Raw genomic sequence first — 20,310 nt, forward strand, 5'->3', positions numbered from 1 at the left:
AGGCAATTTGATGCCATCTAGTTATCAAAGACATGAACTTCTACGACGCACAAGCGCTCTTGTGATGTTTAGCATCGCGCTATGAAAGTTCTTCAGCGTATATATGGACTGGACTTCAGTCCTTGGACATAATATCTTCCTGGCTCCCGACAATAGGTACTTTTAAAACTAGTAGGCTTAAAGTAAACATCAGAATGCTCGAGCTCGACACGCTAATACCCAATAGACAACACTCTGCTGTCATCTCTAAGATGCCAACTATCGGGACAGTGATGAGCACTCGTACGTTTACCTTTTAGGGAAAAGGGATTACGACAATATTAAAAACAACCAGAAACTAAACTGAAAATGAAATAAAAACAAAAATATTCCAAATTTATTTATTAATCACAACGCCATCTGTTGAGCTTAACTAGTACAAGAAACTATCGATATCATTATCGACTTCTTAAATCACTATTCTATTTTGTGTTTTTGAAATTAGAAACGGGAAATGTGAGTGAGAATTATTTCAAGTCAACGAGTACGTTTACAGAAAATAAGAACATGACAATGTAGTAAGAACGAAGAAGACTGAAAGAAAGCATACTTAGATGAAAAATTAAGTAAATGACCTGTTGTATATAATAGTGCACAGAATTAATAGTAATTTTAAAATATACATAGAACTTCTACGTATATACGGACACTACTACTACATAAAACAAGTAATTTACCTACTTAAATTTGTAAGTATTACATTTATAGAAGTAGTGTAGTGGTAAAGCATTAGGTAAGAATTTAGAATTCGAGAGTTTAGAAGCCTTAAGAAAAGAGATAAATTATGACAGATTGAGTTAAGACTGAAAATAAACAAAGAAACCAGTCGAATAAAACAGAAAGGTGACAAAGAACTCCAAATTTTTTAGCGATTTTTTCAAGTAGTAATTAATTACTTAAGTAAAACTGGAAATCAAACTAAATCTATTTACCGAAAGGGCTTGGAATGGGATTCTCGACCTTTTCGAATGGGTAATAAAGATGGTCTTGCCAGAACGAAGGCAGGGTGAACCGGAGACCTGTGTCCAAGCCATTTATTTTTTCAATGTCCTCCTTTTCCAGTTGAAAATCGAAGATGTTTATGTTTTCCTGCAGCCGCTTCGAGTTGACCGTTTTTGGCATGGGAATGATGTTTCTATCCACCTGTAAATAAAGAATGAAATTAAAAAACATTTTTAAAAACAAGATTTTATTTATATTCTTATAAAAACATTAGTTACACCAAATCAATCAACTCGTCACGTTACACCATTTATATTAGCTTGGGGTGAGAGAATAGGTATTACGAAACTTATTTTCTGTTCAAAAAATCATTTTTTGCTCACTTATATTGTGATCCAAATCATAGGTAAGTTAATTACACCAAATTTCAAGTCAATCCGACCACTAGAAGTGGCTCAAAATTTTAATTACCTTGCAAGATTTGACACAAACAAACGGCAAACAGCTTGTAAAAACATCGAAGATATACCTAACAATACAATTGACATTTCTAAGACTATAATTTGATTCGTTCTCTGTATTCTGTTTGGAAAGAGAAAGACGCTGATATTTTTAAAATTACGCTACAATTATTAATTTATTTATTTAAATTTTTTCATGTGCTTATTCTAAAAGGGTATAACTCCAAAAGTACCACACAATAGATCCATTACTTTTGTCTAGTCTCTTAAAAAAAAGATCACGTAAATCAGACGTTGTCAAAATTATGACAGCTCCTTTTTCTGGTGAAAAAGGCAAAGGAAACATATCTATTCTGTGGTAGTGTTGGCAAATTCAGATATGTTTTTTAAATTTTTTGTATTTTTTTCAATATGGAGAAATAAATTATAATAAATACTTTCCCATGTTCAGGAGGCAAAACTCTTTCGATTCCTGTAGTAATTTACAGGGGTTAAAATAATGCAATCTTGTCAATTCAAATACTTTATTAAGCACTGTCTGTCGAAATAACTTTGACAGAATTTATCTCTTATTTTTGGCAAAACGGCAGGATCCCAAAAAAATTACAACTATTTTTACCAGCCATCGAAGCACGACTTGAGCCGGAGTCTTCTGGTATTTGGCAGCCAGTTCCTCGAGCAGCGGCTGGCTGCTCGGCTTCGGGGCTCCGAAGCGCTCCACCAACGACCCGAAGGGGCTGTACCCCATCACCACCAGACCCTGGGACTGGGCGAAGGAAACCAGAGGCGCCTGGACCATTTGCGTGTGGACCTGAGGAAGAGAATGTAAGAATAAGAATGAGAATGAGTAAGCAAATGAGAACGAGAACGAAAATAAGAATAATAATTAAATTGGGAATGGGAACGGAAATAGTATTGGGGATAGGAATTTAAATTAGAATAAGCGTTTGAAAAGATATAATTTTAAGAATTCTTAGGTCAACAGTTAGGTACAATAGATATTTTATTTATAATAAATTTAAATTTTGTGTAAGTACCTATTTGTCACGTTTTCGTAACTGATATAACAAGAAAACTATTTATAGGTCCGTTTACAGTTTTTTATCTGCATTACATCTTTATTATTATACCTTTATATACAGTTTGTTTCTCATAAAAGAATTAGAATGGATGCGAATATAAATTAAAATGAGAATGAGAACGCGTAAACTAGAACTGGAATGAGATTAAGACTGAGAATGTGAATAGGGACGAGAATGAGTATGACAATGAGAATGGGGATGGGACTAAAAATGGAAATGACAACGAGAATGAATAGGTATGATCATGAGAATGAGACCTAGAAGGGGAACTGGTGAAGACACAGGTAAAGGCTAGTAAATTCTATCAAGTTAACTAAATCGTAACCCACTGTGGAACCTTTTCGTTGAAAAAGTCATAGTGACATCGCCACAGATATAGATTACACTAGATAACGCAAACACCTCAATCTGTATGAAAACCAACCGTGTCACTTTTTTATATCTATTGTGACGTCTCAAGAGCGAATTAGCGATGTGAATTCCCCGATGTCCGCGCAAAATCGATTCAAATGCGCCGCCCGCCCGCCGTGGGGCTCGAGTTAGTCACTAGTCATGATTAGTCAGTTAGCGGTCAGTCTTTGTATGGGGCCAACCCCGACGTTTGCTCGGGGCTCGGACACGCGAAGTAGATGCATTTGCGTAACCACAGTGTAAGAAAATGTAAGTTCTTAGACTTTGGCGTAATCTAGTGTAATCTGTATCTGTGGACATCGCATTGCTTGACAATGGAATTCAGTGTGACCCGCATTGTGAGTACGTTCTACGGTGGGTCAGGAATCAAATAAATAAATAAATATCATGGGACACTTGACACCAATTGACCTAGTCCCAAACTAAGCAAAGCTTGTACTATGGACACTAGGCAACGGATAAACATACTTATATAGATAAATACATACTTAAATACATATTAAACATCCAAGACCCGAGAACAAATATTCATATTATTCATACAAATATCTGCCCCGGCCGGGATTCGAACCCGGGACCTTAAGCTTCGTAGTCAGATTCTCTAACCACTCGGCCATCCGGTCGTCAAATATGGATCGACTGTACATACACTCTATTACACACGCACTCTATTATTAAGGTCTTAGAGTTCATGTCTCGATATTTTTGATCACCTTGGCCGCACCGAAATATGTAACTGATGGGGACTGTACCTCAATTTGCAGCACAGCAGGCTTGATGCTGCTCTCATTGAGGAGTCTCTGCAGCTGGCTCTGGTTGAAGTTGGAGACGCCGATGGACTTGGCCAGCCCGAGCCGCTGCACGTCTTCCAACCCTCGCCAGGTCTCCATGAAGTCCACGTCGTTATTGCTGTAGTCTTCCTATACACCAGTAATAAATAAACTACAGTTAAAAATTAGTTTTTGGTAAAAAAAAAACATTTTTAATACAGATTTTTTTTGGAATCTTTTTGGGTCATCCCGTAAAACCGAAATTGAAAATACAAACTGAAATATAGATTAAGATCATCACTGGGAAAACCCAGGTCCTCGGTAATCCGTACCGCGTGCTATACCGCTACACCACTGATGGTCACTATGGTTTGACCATACGGTATAGCACGCGGTACGGATTACCGAGGACCTGAAGTTTGTGGTGATCTTTTCATATTTTGCCAAATTTCAAGTAGATGCATTAACCGTTGAAGAGTTTCGTCCTGTGGAGAAGTACACCGACTAAGATATTATCTCAGTTATGCAAGGAATTCAATTTGGCGCCCAATGAACGAAATAAAGACGATAAGCAGACCTTTTTAATGACCTAGCTCTCAGCTCAATTGTTTTTTGGTCCATTATGTATGAGAGTCATTTTATGTTTCAATTATTTGCTAAACAAAGTTATATAAGGGCGCCACCCAGTATAATAAATTGAATAATTTTTGACATAGACTTACATTGACACCTATGGGCCAGTGCATGAGGTAGAGGTCCACGTAATTCATGTCCAGGTTCTTGAGCGACTCCCGGAGTGCCACGGGGACCTGTTCCCTCCTGTGATGGGTGTTCCATAGCTGGAATATAGTTAACATTTGTATTGTATCGTTTCGTTATGTTCGACGAACTACTTACGCGACTTTGGATAACTGTCTATGCAACAAATGTTACACACACACACACACAAGTTTATTCCAGACACACAATAATAGGTAAAATACAAAATAATAGAAAAAAACATCACGTAATCCAACTACATATACTATCATCACCCCCCCCCCACACTATGCTAACACGTGTCGAACTCAACCATGGTTTATCATCAGGAATTCTCTCTTTCTCTAGCTCTGATGGAGTCGCGGGTAACAGGCTAGTTTATTATAGTACTAGCTTTTGCCCGCGGCTTCGCCCGCGTGGAATTCGTTTATCGCGCGCTGTTCCCTATGGAACTGTGCATTTTTCCGAGATAAAAAGTAGCCTATGTCACTCTCTGCCCCATAAACTATCTCTATGCCAAAAATCACGTCGATCCGTCGCTCCGTTTCGACGAGAAAGACGGACAAACATACACACAAATATACAAACACACACACACTTTCGCAAAGTACTTATATATATTATATCCTTGGGCGACGGTGATCGCTCTCTATATAGGTATATATATATATATATATTTATTTATAAAACGAGGGGGCAAACGAGCAGACGGGTCACCTGATGGAGAGCGATCACCGTCGCCCATGGACACCCGCAACACGAGGGGAATCACAGGTGCGTTGCTGACCCTTTAAGGAATTGGTAGGCTCGTTTTTTAAAGATCCCTAAGTTGTAACGCTCCGGGAATGTTGCCGCTGTAAGCTGATTCCAGATCTTCCAGATATTAGTGGGATTGCTATGCATGGACGTCCGCAAAGTAAGGCCTGATTCAATAAATAGTTTTACTAACCTTAGTAGTAACAAACACGTCCCCCCTCTGCACCACGCCGGCACTCATCTTCCCCGCCACCCCCTCCCCAATCTCCCCCTCCGTGTGGTACACAGGCGACGTGTCAAAGTGACGGAACCCAAGGTCGATGGCGCGCGTCACTATGTCACGGAGCTGATGGTTCTCTGAACGTATGATACCATTCTGGAAGCATAGAATATCATGATAAGTAAGGGTCGATCGTCGATATACTTATGTATAGTAGAATAGATTGGTCGACGTCGTTCGCCAGTTTCTACTACACCAATCGATGGTTTGATTCTACTCGGTACCCTTAGTCTAAGTTTTCGTTTACAAAATACGTCTCGATCGCGTTCGCGTTAAAATCTTAATTTGTATGGAAATACGAACATCGCCAACGTTCCGCTAGAGGCGCTGTTCGTGTTTCCATACAAATTGAGATTTTAACGCGAACGCGATCGAGACGTATTTTGTAACCGTAAACTTACACTAAGGGCACGGGTTACAACAGTTCGGCGTTAACTTAGGAAAAAGTAAATGGGACATCAATTTACTAATTCAATTTGCAACTTACATATTTATTGTTTGGTCAAAAATGTACGAAATTGTGGGTATTTAAGTTTATGTTTATATTTATTGTTTATATTATGACATTTTAAATAACACTTAACGGTAAATTTTGTCTTAATTTTTTCGTTTGAAAATTTGTTTGCTTTTGTTTCTGCCGGTGATTATTTCGAATGTCCTGTCTGTCCCATCTTAAATAAAAACTTGTTCCTAAATAGATATTAGGGCCTACTTAGGCTTTTGACTTAAACAGCTGTTACTTACCGCATCAAATCCCAAATAAGTGCCAAGCGCGATGGCTGGTATTTCCCGGCCATCGTTCAACTTCAATTTGGGCACTTGGACACTTGCCGCCATCTGTAGAGGTATAACACAAAAATTACCGCACTTGGAAGTGTATTTCCTTAAGAAATTCATTACGTACTAGATCCTAGAAAACGTTATGATATTAGAATTTTATTATGCTATTTTTCTTGACGGTAGTTTGAAAACTAAATAACTTCTGACCGGAGAGTATGGTGTTCCGTCGCTTTAGAAGTGCAGCTGTTTATATACCAAAGTTCATCCAAATCCTTCCATCGGATTTAGCGTAAAAATGTAACAAACAACAACACACACGCACACATTAAGATTTGTAATATTGTGAAGGTTAGGTAGGTACACATTTCTTTTGAACACTGACAATATCTCGGTTAACAATCTATTTGTCACAATGATCACAAAATTGACGAATGAATCATGTTTGTAATAATTAAATTAATGCTTACTTCGTCTGAACGTAGTTCAACTTAGGTTAATCTCGCAGCACTTGATAAAAATGAGGATGAGAATAATAAAAACATAAAACGGGTAGAGAATAGGTACGAATAACAACGTATGACGCGAGGTGAGGTGATATCAGTATAATATAGTTAGGTATATTTGTCATCTCACTAATAAAAGTTGGTTAAGAGTGAATCGGACTTACGCATTGAGGGTTTCGTACCTAAAATATATCATTAATAAGAAATATGTTGGTGTCTTTATATTTACATTACAGGTAGGTAAATCGTCAACCAAGCCTATTTACGTCCCACTGCTGGGCACAGGCCTCCTCTCAGAATGAGAGGGCTTGGGCCGTAGTACCCACGCGGGCCCGGTGCGGATTGGGAACTTCACACACACCATTGAATTGCTTTAGAAATATAATGGAAACGACGACTTACGAGTAAGTATTTTAATTATAAATGAATTCAGAGCTGATTAAATCATTTTTGGGAAATGATCGTAATTTCTCAGTAGCAAAATTCCTCTACCACTCAAAGGTTGACTGGCAGAGATCCCTGCAGGGATAAGTCCGCCTTTGTACTTAACACAACTTTTATTTATGTAACCTTTTTGTTTTTCCTTTTTGTACAATAAAGAGTATAAACAAACAAACAAACAAACAAAATTTCCCTTCGCATGTTTTCCTAAATGCTTTTTTTTCCCATTTTGCTTTTTTACTGTAGCTTATTTTCATAATCGCGTTTTTTCCCAATTTAAAACAACACAGAAATATTTTATTTAAGTAGGTTTATGGAAAATACAAACTGAGACATGGATGCACAGAAAAACCAGAAAAAGAGAGCAGCGCTGGGAATCGAACCCAGGTCCTCAGCATTCCGTGCTGCGTGCGATACCCCTACACTATACGTAGTCTCGGTTTGTATTTTCGATATGGTTTTACGGGTGACCGTAAAAGTAACAAATTTGGAGTTGAAATAAAAAATACAAAAAGCCGACCAAGAGCGTGTCGGACACGCCCAAAATAGGGTTCCGTAGCCATTACGAAAAAATTAAGTAATATTTTTCTAAGGATTTCGTATTTTATACGGAAGCTTCCAAGCTTAGGTAAGCTTAGGTAATCGTCTTAGCAAACCCCTAATGGTTTTAAAAGACCTATCCAACGATACCCCACAATATAGGGTTGGATGAGAAAAAAAATCACCCCCACTTTACGTCTATGGGGTACTCTAAAAAAATTGTTTTTGTTTTTTTTATTGTACCATTTTGTTGGCATAGTTTACATATATATTCGTGCAAAATTACAGCGTTCTAGCATTGATAGTCCCTGAGCAAAGCCGCGGACGGACATACAGACAGACAGACAGACAGACATGGCAAAACTATAAGGGTTCCGTTTTTGCTATTTTGGCTACGGAACCCTAAAAAGACTCCAAATAACCAATAATAATATGTAGGTAGGTTCAGGTTATGTTAAGTTTGCATCGGCCCGAAGGGTTCCGTCGACACTGTTTTTGTGTCGATTAAAATTGGGAAAAATGCGATTGTGAAAATAAGTTTCCGTAAAAAAGCATATATTTGAAAAAAAGCATTAAGGAAAATCTGCGAATGGGAAAAAATCATGTAAGAAATAAATACCTACGTCTGGTGTAAGTATATTAAGAATAGGAAAAAACGCGACTGGAAATTTAGCTACTAGGAAATGACGATTTTTTGCATATGATCTAACCAGTCCATTACACGACATGTTATAGCTGTGTGTGTAATCATTCACTTAAACTCGTGGCTCTATCTATACCTACCTACTGATTTATGAGTGAAACGAATCATAGTTTTAAAAAATATAATGTATCTGTGGTATTATGATTGACATATACAGCGGTACATCTTGCTTTGTATGATGTTTTTAAAATGCTAATAAATCTTAATATTAAAGTATTTCATATTTCATTTATAAGAATAAATATAAAACATGGCGCAGTCGACAAATCACTAAATTTACAGTGTATGTCTCAAGACTTCGTGATTGAGGATTGTCAAGTTTAAGACAGATAAATTTTGTCGTCAGCATGGAGCAGAATCCAGTAAAATTGCCTCCGAATTTCGATATACGCTCAGAGGCAGCAGCATCAGATTGGAAAGCATGGCGCTGCATGTTCGAAGATTATTTGGTAGGTATTGGTCAGGACGAGGGCAATGACAAAATTAAGTTGTCTTTGTTGAGAAATATGCTGGGTCCTGAGTCAACTAAGGTGGTGCAGTCTTTTAAAATGTCCAAGGAAGACAGCCAGAGCTATAGCAAAATATTAGCAGAGATAGAAAAGTATATAAACCCAAATTCAAATGAGGTTTTTGAAAGATACAGATTCAATGAGAGAAGGCAAGAAGAAGGGGAGAAATTTGATAACTTCTATACAAGCCTGCGTCAACAAATTGATAAATGCAATTATATGTTGGGAATGGAGGATCAACTGTTAAGAGATAGGATTGTCCAAGGAATTTTTGACAAAGGACTTCAGGAAGCAATGTTGAGGATTGAAAATTTAACCCTTGAAAAAGCTGCAAGTATGTGTAGAGCTGCTGAGGTCAGCCGGACACAGGTCAAGGAGATGAACCCATCTGTCGAAATAGATAGGGTGGCTTTCAAATCAGAGAAAAAGCCAATAAAAATGAGTAAGGATACAAAGAAATGTAAAGAGGAATTTAACTGTCGTCGTTGCCAGAAGAGACATGGCCCAAGAGAGTGTCCCGCTTTTGGAAAAAAATGTTCAAGATGTGGAATTTATAACCATCTAGCTGTTAGCTGCAGAGTTAAAAGTGTTCGAGAGGCAAAGTGTGAGTCCAATGCAGAACAATCATCAGATGACAGTTTGTGTTGTGGTGAAGTTTGTCTAGTGTCAAGTGAGAAAAAATCGGAATGGACAGAAACATTAACAATTGAGAATATAAAGGTTAACTGTAAGTTGGATACAGGAGCAGAGGTGAGCATTATGCCCGTTAAAATATTTAACAAAATTAATAAAAAGTTAAATTTAAAACTTCAAAGCACAAATTTTAAAATTCAAAGTTTTACTGGCGACATAGTAGAAGCAGTAGGAATTGTCAACCTTCAATGTAAATATAAAGATAAAATGTGTAATGAAAATTTTGTAGTAGTTGAGGTTGGCACAATGCTCCTGGGTCTGCCTGGATGTGTGTCGTTAAATCTTATTAAGAGAGTGCATTCCATTGAAGTGGATGCAAATAAAGAGAAATTTATAAATAATAATATTGAGGTGTTTGAGGGAATAGGAAGGTTGCCAGGGAAGGTGGAAATTCCTACAAAAAGTTCAGGAGAACAAATATGTCACCCCTCTTGCAGGCTACCTTCTTGTTTGCTGCCACCACTTAAAACTGAACTAGAACGACTAATTGATAGGAAATCGATTGTTAAGGTTGAAAATATTCATGAAAATGCTTGTGTAAACAGAATAGTCATAGTGGAAAAGCCAAATGGAAAAGTTAGATTGTGCCTTGATCCATCCGACTTAAATAAAATTATAATTAAAAAACCTAAAATGTTGCCCACACTAGAAGACTTAAGTTTTAAACTGCAGGGTAAGAAATTTTTTTCAGTATTGGACCTCACAGAAGGCTTCCATCACTTGACTTTGTCGGAAGAATCTTCATGGAAATGTTGTTTTGCCACACCTTTTGGTGTTTTTAGGTACTTGGTCCTACCTTATGGTTTAATGAATGCCCCGGAACTGTTTCAAGATGTCCTTGAGGGTCAATTCGCTGATATACAAAATGTAGTTGTATGGGCTGATGATATTCTAGTTATGGGTAAAACTGAAAAGGAACATGACATAGCACTGCAAAATGTAATGTCAAAGGCTAAAAAACTGGGTATTGTCTTCAATAAAAATAAATTTCAGTTCAAACAAACCGAGGTAAAATATGTTGGACAAGTTTTTAATGAAAATGGAATGTCGCTGGATAAAGATAGAGTAGAGTCACTGTTCAAGTTGGAAGAACCAACTAACCGAGATGAGCTTAGACAAATCTTAGGCTCATTCAACTATGTACGCAGATATGTGCCTGATATGGCAAATTTAATGGCACCTCTCTGTAAATTGCTAAAAAAAGATACTGAGTTTTTATGGCTACCAGCTCATAGGTTAGCGTTTGCTGAGCTAAAGAGAAAAGTGTGTACGGCTCCGTCATTGACATCATTTGATTCAAAAAAAGAAATAATCTTGCAGTGTGATGCCAGTAAGAATGGTGTAGGTTGTTGTCTATTCCAACGTGATAGTAATAATATATTAAAATTAGTTGCTTGTGCATCAAGAACCATGAATGACTCTGAGCTTAATTATAGTCAAACTGAAAAAGAACTACTTGCAATATGCTATGCAGCTAAAAAATTTCACAGATATATTTATGGTTTAGATGTAGATGTTCAGACAGATCACAAGCCCATTGTGTCAATTATGTCAAAACCAATATGTAAAATTGGATCTCCTCGACTGAAACGCTTGAGACTAAAATTGTTCATGTATAAGCTAAATGTGTATTATGTGCCAGGAAAATTATTGCACTTTGCTGACATGTTGTCTAGAAACAGTTTGAAATCTACTGAAAATGATAAAGAAATGTTACAAATGGTACATTCTGTTACTGTACACTTACCTATGACACCAGAAAGAAAACAAGAATTTCAAACTGAAACTAAATGTGATAAAATATTAAGTATGCTAAATAAATACTATATTACTGGATGGCCAGAAGAAAAAATGATTCCAAAAGAATGTAAAGATTATTATAAGTTAAAGGAAGGTATTTACTTTGAATCTGGTTTGGCTTTCTATGAAAACAAAATAATTGTACCTAAAATTTTGAGAAGCTATGTTTTAAATTTAGTTCATGAAGGGCATATAGGAATATGTAAGAGTATAAAAAAAGCAAGGCAGTTATTTTACTGGCCTGGACTTTCCAAAGATATCAATGATTATGTGTTAAAATGTCGTACATGTGAAAAATTTAGATCTGCTAATAAAACAGATAGCTTGTTGAGCCATAAGGTTCCTAATAGAAGATATGCCAAAGTAGGTACTGACATCTTAGAAATTTTTGGAAAATATTATCTTGTGATAGTTGATTATTTTTCTCATTGGCTTGAAGTTTTGCCCTTACCAGATAAGACATCCAGATCTGTAATAAATGCATTCCAAGAAGTTTTTACTAGATTTGGTTACCCAGAGGAAGTTATTGCAGATAATAATCCCTTTAATTCACTAGAGTGTAACAAATATTATAAAAGTAAAGACATATTACTGATAACAAGTAGCCCGCATTATCCAAAAAGTAACGGGTTAGCGGAGAAAGGAGTCCATATCAGTAAAAATATTTTAAAGAAAGCACATGAGGATAAAGTAGATTACAGGGATTATGTATTAAGTTACAATAATACACCTCTGTCAACACTAAGTGTTTCTCCTTCACAAATTTTGAACAGTAGAAGAGTAAGGACATTGCTACCAACTAATTCAGAGGCACTAAAACCTAAGGTTGAGAAAAATGTACATAAACTTTTAACCTTGAAACAGTCTCTTATAGAAAATGAAAAACGGGTGAGGAAGAAAATTGCTAAGTATGAAATAGGAGATAAGATTGTATACAAAACTGACAAAGAAAAATATTGGAAAAAGGGAACTGTAATTGATAAATGTAGGGAACCAAGATCTTATTGGATAAAAAAGGAAGGAGTGGATTGCAAAATAAGAAGAAATATAAAACATTTAAATAAATCTTTTAGTGAGAATACATCAAACAAATATACTGTACAAAACACACTCTATCCTCTTTTATCTGATAATAACTATTGTAATCCAAAGGATAGCATAAATAATGATTGCAGTATAAATAGACATGAATCTAACATCAATCAATGTAATGAAAGGAGCTTGGTGACTCCAAAAATAACCACCAGAAGTGGTAGAATTGTAAAACCTAGACAGGTCTTAGACCTATAATGGGTCAATATTTTGTTTAATAAGTTAGAAGGGGAGGTGATTTATGAGTGAAACGAATCATAGTTTTAAAAAATATAATGTATCTGTGGTATTATGATTGACATATACAGCGGTACATCTTGCTTTGTATGATGTTTTTAAAATGCTAATAAATCTTAATATTAAAGTATTTCATATTTCATTTATAAAAATAAATATAAAACACCTACAACCTTTGATAAAATAACTCCTACAACCCTACACGGCGCGTGGCCCAAAACACGTACCTTATCCGGTTTGTCCATTAACGTACAGTGTGCTTAGTGTATTTTCCCATTCACAAAATACGTCTCGATCGCGTTCGCGTTAAAATCTCAATTTGTATTGAAACACGGACAGCGCCTCTAGCGGAAAGTTTGCACAACAACTTTTGTGAGTGTAGGTTTGGCTACGTAAGCTATTTCGTCCGCGTATCGTAACGAAAACGTGACGACGCCGCACCGTGGACATGTGGCGGCTACGTATCGACGGTCGAACGCTCGATTTACGTCTTCGAAGAGTAAACGAATATTTTGTGAAAACGCCACGCTAGAGGCACAGTGCCCTTAGTGTAAGTTTTCGGCTACAAAATACGTCTCGATCGCTTTCGCGTTAAAATCTCAATTTGTATGGAAACACGAACATCGCAAACGTTCCGCTAGAGGCGCTGTTCGTGTTTCCATACAAATTGAGATTTTAACGCGAACGCGATCGAGACGTATTTTGTAACCGAAAACTTACACTAGGGGTACAGAACCCTAAGAATAACAAGCCCGTAATGCTACTACTTATATACGTATAATATTATAAATGCGAAAGTTTATATGAGTGCGTGTTTGTTACTCTTTTGCGCTAAAACGGCCAAACGGATTTGGATGAAATTTGGTATGTAGATAGCTGAACCTCTGGAATAACACATAGGCTACTTTTTATCCCAATTGTCCCACAGGATCTTGATAAAATCTTGAATTCTCATCCGCTGGGGATGGAGTCACGATGGCACTTGTTTATAATGCAACATCAATAAAGAAGAAAGATTTTTGTAAAATCCCGGAATTTCAATTAAACTGCTGTATGTTTGCAGGTGCAAGGTCCGCCCGGATTGCTACCACCATCTTGCTCGCAGAAGCATCAGTGCTTGCACTGTTGTGTTTCGGCGTGGAGAGTAAGACAGCCGGTGAAATTACTGGCACTTGAGGTATCCCATGTTAGGCCTCTAGGTTGGCAAGGCATTTGCAATACCCCTGGTGTTGCAGATGTTTATGGGCGGTGGTGATCTCTTACCATCAGGAAACCCACTTGCTCGTTTGCCATCCAGTCGAATAAAAAAAAAACTAATAATTTAGGCGTGTAATTATACTACGGAACCCTACGGGATATTTTGTCATAATTATTGTTAGTCATACCTAATTTTGTTTCCCGCTGAAACCGTGCATTTTTCATAAATCAAATGGTCACCTGTACAACTCTATAGGTTAGGTTAGGTTTGTTTTATAACAATTCTGAAAAATAAAAGGTTTCAGAGAAAAAAAGAGTTATGTCAAACATTACATTAGGTAATCAGTCGATATAGACCCGAACCCTCTGCGGGGCCCCAAACGCACTTAACCGGTTTTTCCTTTGACGTACAGAACCCTAAATTCTTAGGGTTCTACAACAACAAGCCCACAATGAAACCATTATAACATCTCGTAATCACTTACAGATGGTCATCAATGGCATCGTATACGTGAGACACATGATGGTTAACGTCGTTGCTATATACCGATATCAAAACAAATTGTTAATTTAAAATTAAATACCAGAGCGTAATTAATTTTTGAAATATGTTCGAGCAGCAATGTAATGCGTACAATAATTTGATACGAGAAAGAAACAGAAACGTTCTGTGACAGCTGTCACGTCAACAAGTGCGACGTTTTGAATAAAAACCGGCCAAGAGCGTGTCGTACACGCCCAAAATAGGGTTCCGTAGCCTTCCGTAGCCATTACGAAAAAATTAAGTTATATTTTTCTAAGGATTTCGCATTTTATACGGAATCTTCCAAGTTTAGGTATATTTTATACTTTAGGCTGCTATTTACTCATAAACTACTAATAATTCTTAAACAAACTTAGCCGTTATAGTTTTCCTTGAAAGTTTGATATACTTACTACGCGAACGCGATCTAGACGTATTTTGTAACCGAAAACTTACACTAAGGGCACTGCATACTTAATACTATGTATGTGTATTTGAAATGATTTTTTTTTGAGTTAATTTAAACTTAACTTGTAGTGTCTAATCTTGTGTCTGATATCCTGTCAATCGTTCAAAGGTTAACTGGAAGAGATCCCTTTAAGGGATAAGTTCGCCTTTGTACATCTTATTATCCTGTGTTATGTTATTTTCATGTGTTTTATGTACAATAAAGAGTTTTACAAAACAATACAATACAATACTATCGCTCTATCGCCGCGTCACTGTCGCTGCGTTAGTGACGCCGGAGCCGCTCTACTCGGAAGTCTACCTTAAATATATACTATTAGTAAAACATCGATCAAAGTTACAACGAACTACAAGAACTTTTATATTATGTATACTTGCTGCTACGGAACCCTTCATAGGCGAGTCCGACTCGCAGTTGGACGCTTTTTTTCATTTATTATCCCCAGACAAATTTGATATTTCGACTCAGTAAATTATGCCCTGAGAATATGCCTATATTATGTTCAAAACTATCTAGGTATAAAAAATATCCGCCGTGAAGCCGAGAAGCCGTGGTGGCCTAGTGGTTTGTCCTATCGCCTCTCAAGCAGAGGGTCGTGGGTTCGAACCCCGGCTCGCACCTCTGAGTTTTTCGAAATTCATGTGCGGAATTACATTTGAAATTTACCACGAGCTTTGCGGTGAAGGATAACATCGTGAGGAAACCTGCACAAACCAGCGAAGCGATTCAATGGTGCGTGCGAAGTTCCCAATCCGCACTGGGCTTGTGCCCAGCAGTGGGACGTATATAGGCTGGGATGATGGTGATAAAAAATATCCCCAGGCTGATGAGTGTAGATATAAATGAATATTTAGAACTTACCCGAGTGGCGAGGCACAGGACGAGAGCGGCACGCAACATGGCGGGGAGTGAGACGTCGCATGCGCCGGAGTTGCTTTTAATCCCGGCTTAGAGATCCCTGGGCATCTTCCCGGGGCCCTCTTTCCAGTTGGGCCCGCTGGGTACGGCCTAGGATTCCTCAACGATGGGATAGAAAGAAATAAAGAAAGAGATTTATTTTGGCTCCATAAGTACCACCACCTTATAGTAATAAGGCTAAAGCTAGCACTTAAACTAAGCTATGGTCTTTCTAATGAGATGACCAATATTTACATAAGTAGAAAGAGAGAAAGAATACATATGTAAGTACGTAATTTCAACATTTTGTTTTTGGCAACCGATCACTTGAGACATTTTTTTTTCTTTCAATTTATTTAAATAAAAAATGCAAATACATTGTACCTTAAATTAAATGTTCGCCAAACTGTGAGACAGTTTGTTGGCGTTGCGCTCAATCAAATCTTAAACTACCTACGACAAGTTAGGTACTTTACACTAAGATAACAAAAATTAATACCAATACGGCATACGATAACTATAAACTTTTATGTATATTGTGGTTCAATATAAATTTATTTAAGTATTTACTTCTACAAAATACATAGAAATGCAATATTTACACAATTACACAAATTAAGACGTCCAGGCGTTTAGACGACCAGATGGCCTAGTGGTTAGAGAACCTGACTACGAAGCTTGAGGTCCCGGGTTCGATTCCCGTGTCGGGGCAGATATTTGTATGAAACGAATGTTTGTTCTCGGGTCTTGGGTGTTTATTATGTATTTAAGTATGTATCTATCCATATAATTATATTTATCCGTTGCTTAGTACCCATAACACAAGCTTTGCTAAGCTTACTTTGGGACTAGGTCAATTGGTGTGAATTGTCCCGTGATATTTATTTATTTAAATAGAATTTTGGAGTGTGTCCTCCGCATGCGAAACGGTCGCTGACAGCATTATTTATGCTGAGGCGATCTAGACGCCTGCAGCTCTGATTTTCTGCCAGAAACTTCTGTGTCTCACGGAACGATACCACATGATACTTACTAAATAAATCCATTACTAGCATATCCATTGCGAGCATCGCTCGAAGAACAGATAACCGTTGGGGGAGAAAAGTCCTCGAGTGGCGACCACGAACCGGAAGACGAAGCGTTGGCAGGCCTCCCACCAGGTGGACTGACGACATCGTGAGAGTAGCGGGAAACCGGTGGATGCAAGTGGCGAGTTGTCGTTCATTGTGGCGTTCTAAGGGGGAGGTCTTTGTCCAGCAGTGGACGTCTTCGGGCTGATGATGATGATGATGATGACTAGCATATAAATGCGAAAGTGTGTTTGTATGTTTGTCCGTGTTCCACGTCGAAACGGAGCAACGAAACGACGGGGTTTTTAGCATAGAGATAGTTTATGGGCCAGAGAGTGACATAGGCTACTTTTTATCCCGGAACAATGCACAGTTCCCGAGGGAACAGCGCGCGATAACCGAATTCCACGCGGGCGAAGCTGCGGGCAAAAGCTAGTAATTTAATAAATAAATATAAGAATTTTTTTTTTGACAGGCATTTCCCGCACATTGTGCGACTATTCTAGTCTAGTGGTTAGTTAAAGTGTGAAAGAAAGAAAGAAGTGAAATTTATAAATTTGCTTTAACAAATTTGTTGTTATGTGAGTTCAGAATTAAATAATTATAATGTTTACTTATTTATGACGGTGGAAGCATTCTACACTTCCACTAAACGTAAATATAGTTAGTGTTTAGTTTTGTAACTAAGGGACCCCATACATCCCTGTCAGGGCCTTATGGGTATTAAGTATTATTCTTTTTTTGTAATTTTTTCTTTAATGTTACACTGCAGTAAGTATTTTATTAGTACTTAGGTGGTTTTAGGCAGGTGGTAGGACATTGTGCAAGGTCCGCCCGTATTGCTACCACCATCTTGCTCGCTAATCCTACCGTGAAGCAGCAGTGCTTGCACTGTTGTTTCGGCGTGGAGAGTAAGACAGCCGGTGAAATTACTGGCACTGCAAGCACTGCTGCTTCACGGCAAGATTAGCGAGCAAGACGGGGTAGCAATCCGGGCAGACCTTGCACAAGGTCCTACCACCTGCTATGTATGTATATCAAGTTTTTAAGGTTTTAGTTTATCAGTTAATTCAGCTAAATAGTTTCTAATAACATTATTACTTTAAATTGAACCTTTCTTCTCCAAACAATGTTATGCTTGACCAGAAAACAGGATTTCTGTATTCCCATTGAACTAAACTACGAGTAATGGGAACCAAAAATACCCACGTATTTTTATTACGATAGTCAAGGATTCTACATTGGTGGTAAAAATAAACCAATGGTTTAACTGTAGTAGTTAAGTTTGTGTGGGCGCAGTTTGAACCCGCTTTGAAGGAATGTGCTCTCGGCTTCGGTTAAATAGGTATAGGTCACCATGGAACGCTGTCATAGTAAATTATATTTTATTTATTTGCCAATAAAAATTACAGCATTACAGTACTCGTAAAACCAATGCGCTGTAAAATTCAAATTAAACAAAAAAAGAATACAAAAAAGTCATTAGAAACAAACAAAAAAGTTATTTAGGGATTTTTATCCTTGATTCCCTAAAGCGACGGAAGACCACGCCCTCTGGCCAGAAGTCGAAGTGCAGGAACATCTGCTGGTGCTTAGCCGGCACTTAGAGTCTAAAAGAGCGAAAATTGTTGGCTCTATTCGGGTTTATCATCAAATTACCGACAATTAAATAATCTAATTTTATTTCAAAGTCAACGCTTCGAGTATTTTCATTTCATCGACAATTGTATAGTTGTATTATTTCATAGAAAACGTTTCGTAATTTATTGTTTTTTTTTTAATAAGATAAATCTTACTTCACGTAAAGTCACTTGACTATGAGTTATTTTGCAATTAACCTAACCTACTTTTTTGGGTAATTTCGATTGTGCGAGGGTCACAGTTCTAACCTAACCTAACCTACTTCTCTGGTAACAGTTTGATTCTACAAGGGTCGCAGTTCTAACCTAACCTAACTTTTCTCGTATCAGTTTGATTGTGCAAGGGTCACAATTCTAACCTAACCTACATTTCTGGTTACAGTTTGAATCTGCAAGAGTCGCAGTTCTAACGTAACCTAACCTACTTTTCTCGTATCAGTTCGATTGTGTAAGGGGCACAGTTCTAACCTAACCTACTTTTCCGGTAACAGTTTGAATCTGCAAGAGTCGCAGTTCTAACCTAACCTAACCTACTTTTCTGGTAGCAGTTATAACATCTATCTAAAAATATGAAAAGTTTCCATCCACGGCTCAGTTTCCTCGACTGTACGTGTTGTCGATTATTTTACAATGTGTTTGTAATAAAACTGCGAAGAAATGAACATCTTTGTTTTGTAATTCAGTCATTTAAAATTGTTGCAAAACGAATTATATGCCAAATAATATATTCCTAACAACAGTATTTCTATGAAATAATAAAAATTGAAATGAACTGGTCACGAACAAAATGCCCGCTAAAAAATAAAAAAAAACTCTGGCGGTTGAATTTCAAGGTTGAACCCGATCCTGTAAGAATATCGGGATTTTTTTTACCAGCCTCAAGGAGCCGCAGGCAGAAGTATTAGGTCTTAATTTCAACTTGATACCTACTATTATGCTATTTATACTATACCAAGTTATGTAAGGTAAACGCCCGAATGCTCTATTGCTAATGACAAAATTAAAGATGGCACAGCCGCCGCTGGCGGATGACACAGCGACGAGCACTCGTACATTAACCTTACCTCTGAAGTTGATTGTGGATTCTAGAAGACACATTCACGAACAAAAAGAGATGCCGTATTGGATATCAAATAAAAGGGATTATTAACTTTTTTAATCATCAATCGAATACAAACGACAAGTTTTCCAATCACGTTTTATCCTAACGGGCACTACCTAGCTCTTATTCATATGGTAATAGGGTCGAATTAACTTGGTTTTGGTTCCGACGCTTTGTTTTAGAGATCTTCGGCTCCGGATACGCGTCTTGGTTTGTTTGTAAGCAAACCCAGTTTTATGGGCATTGATACGATGTAGGTACTGTTGTGAAGGAAAGTGTTGTTTTTAGAGCGATTATTCGAGTCTTTCAACCGTTTCATTTTTCCTGGACACTTCTGTAAAAATGGTCGAATATTCTGAATTAGGCGGTGTAAACGCTCGAATAAGAATTAGTTCTTAGAATATATTAGAATAATTTAACAAAATGACATGTAATAATGATATTACCAATAAAAGAGTATGAGTATGAGTAATCCTTCAGTTAAATCAAGCGTTTTTCAACCTTTTTGTTGTAACGGCACGTTTTATGTTCATCAAAGTAACACGGCACACCCGTAAAAATAGCCAAGTGCGAGTCGGACTGGCGCGCAGAGGGTTCCGAACATCGTAATATGT

At 37.4% G+C, this 20,310-nt stretch overlaps 1 protein-coding gene and 1 long non-coding RNA gene across 4 annotated transcripts in view; both read right to left on the reverse strand.

Annotated features, from left to right (window-relative positions):
- The window catches only part of LOC141443371 (uncharacterized), a 282,390-nt gene that overhangs the window by 173,994 nt on the left and 88,086 nt on the right, over positions 1-20,310 (reverse strand). The window lies entirely within an intron of this gene.
- Positions 365-15,950, reverse strand: LOC141443581 (aldo-keto reductase AKR2E4-like). 3 transcript variants are annotated; one of them, XM_074108897.1, is made up of 7 exons: positions 15,849-15,950; positions 6,245-6,337; positions 5,414-5,596; positions 4,428-4,544; positions 3,688-3,855; positions 2,062-2,253; positions 365-1,182 (listed from the first exon to the last, which is right to left on the reverse strand). In XM_074108897.1, exons 1-7 carry the CDS (start codon positions 15,885-15,887, stop codon positions 964-966), a joined length of 1,011 nt encoding a protein of 336 aa, XP_073964998.1. In that variant the 5' UTR covers positions 15,888-15,950; the 3' UTR covers positions 365-963. The 3 variants fall into 3 exon arrangements, with proteins under 3 accessions (XP_073964998.1, XP_073964999.1, XP_073965000.1); XM_074108898.1 differs by lacking the exon at positions 15,849-15,950 and adding an exon at positions 6,748-6,867; XM_074108899.1 differs by lacking the exon at positions 15,849-15,950 and adding an exon at positions 6,488-6,660.

The sequence above is a fragment of the Choristoneura fumiferana genome, chromosome 27, assembly GCF_025370935.1.
Source record: "Choristoneura fumiferana chromosome 27, NRCan_CFum_1, whole genome shotgun sequence".
Lineage (NCBI taxonomy): Eukaryota > Metazoa > Arthropoda > Insecta > Lepidoptera > Tortricidae > Choristoneura > Choristoneura fumiferana.

Bases quoted from the DNA above. Each gene is read 5' to 3' on its own strand.
- LOC141443581 (XM_074108897.1), bottom strand. From the start codon at position 15,887: ATGTTGCGTGCCGCTCTCGTCCTGTGCCTCGCCACTCGG. The intron at 2,254-3,687 runs GTACAGTCCCCA...TCTCTTCCTCAG, and splicing joins CTGCTGTGCTGCAAATTGAG to GTCCACACGCAAATGGTCCA. The intron at 1,183-2,061 runs GTAAAAATAGTT...CTTTATTTACAG, and splicing joins AAGTCGTGCTTCGATGGCTG to GTGGATAGAAACATCATTCC.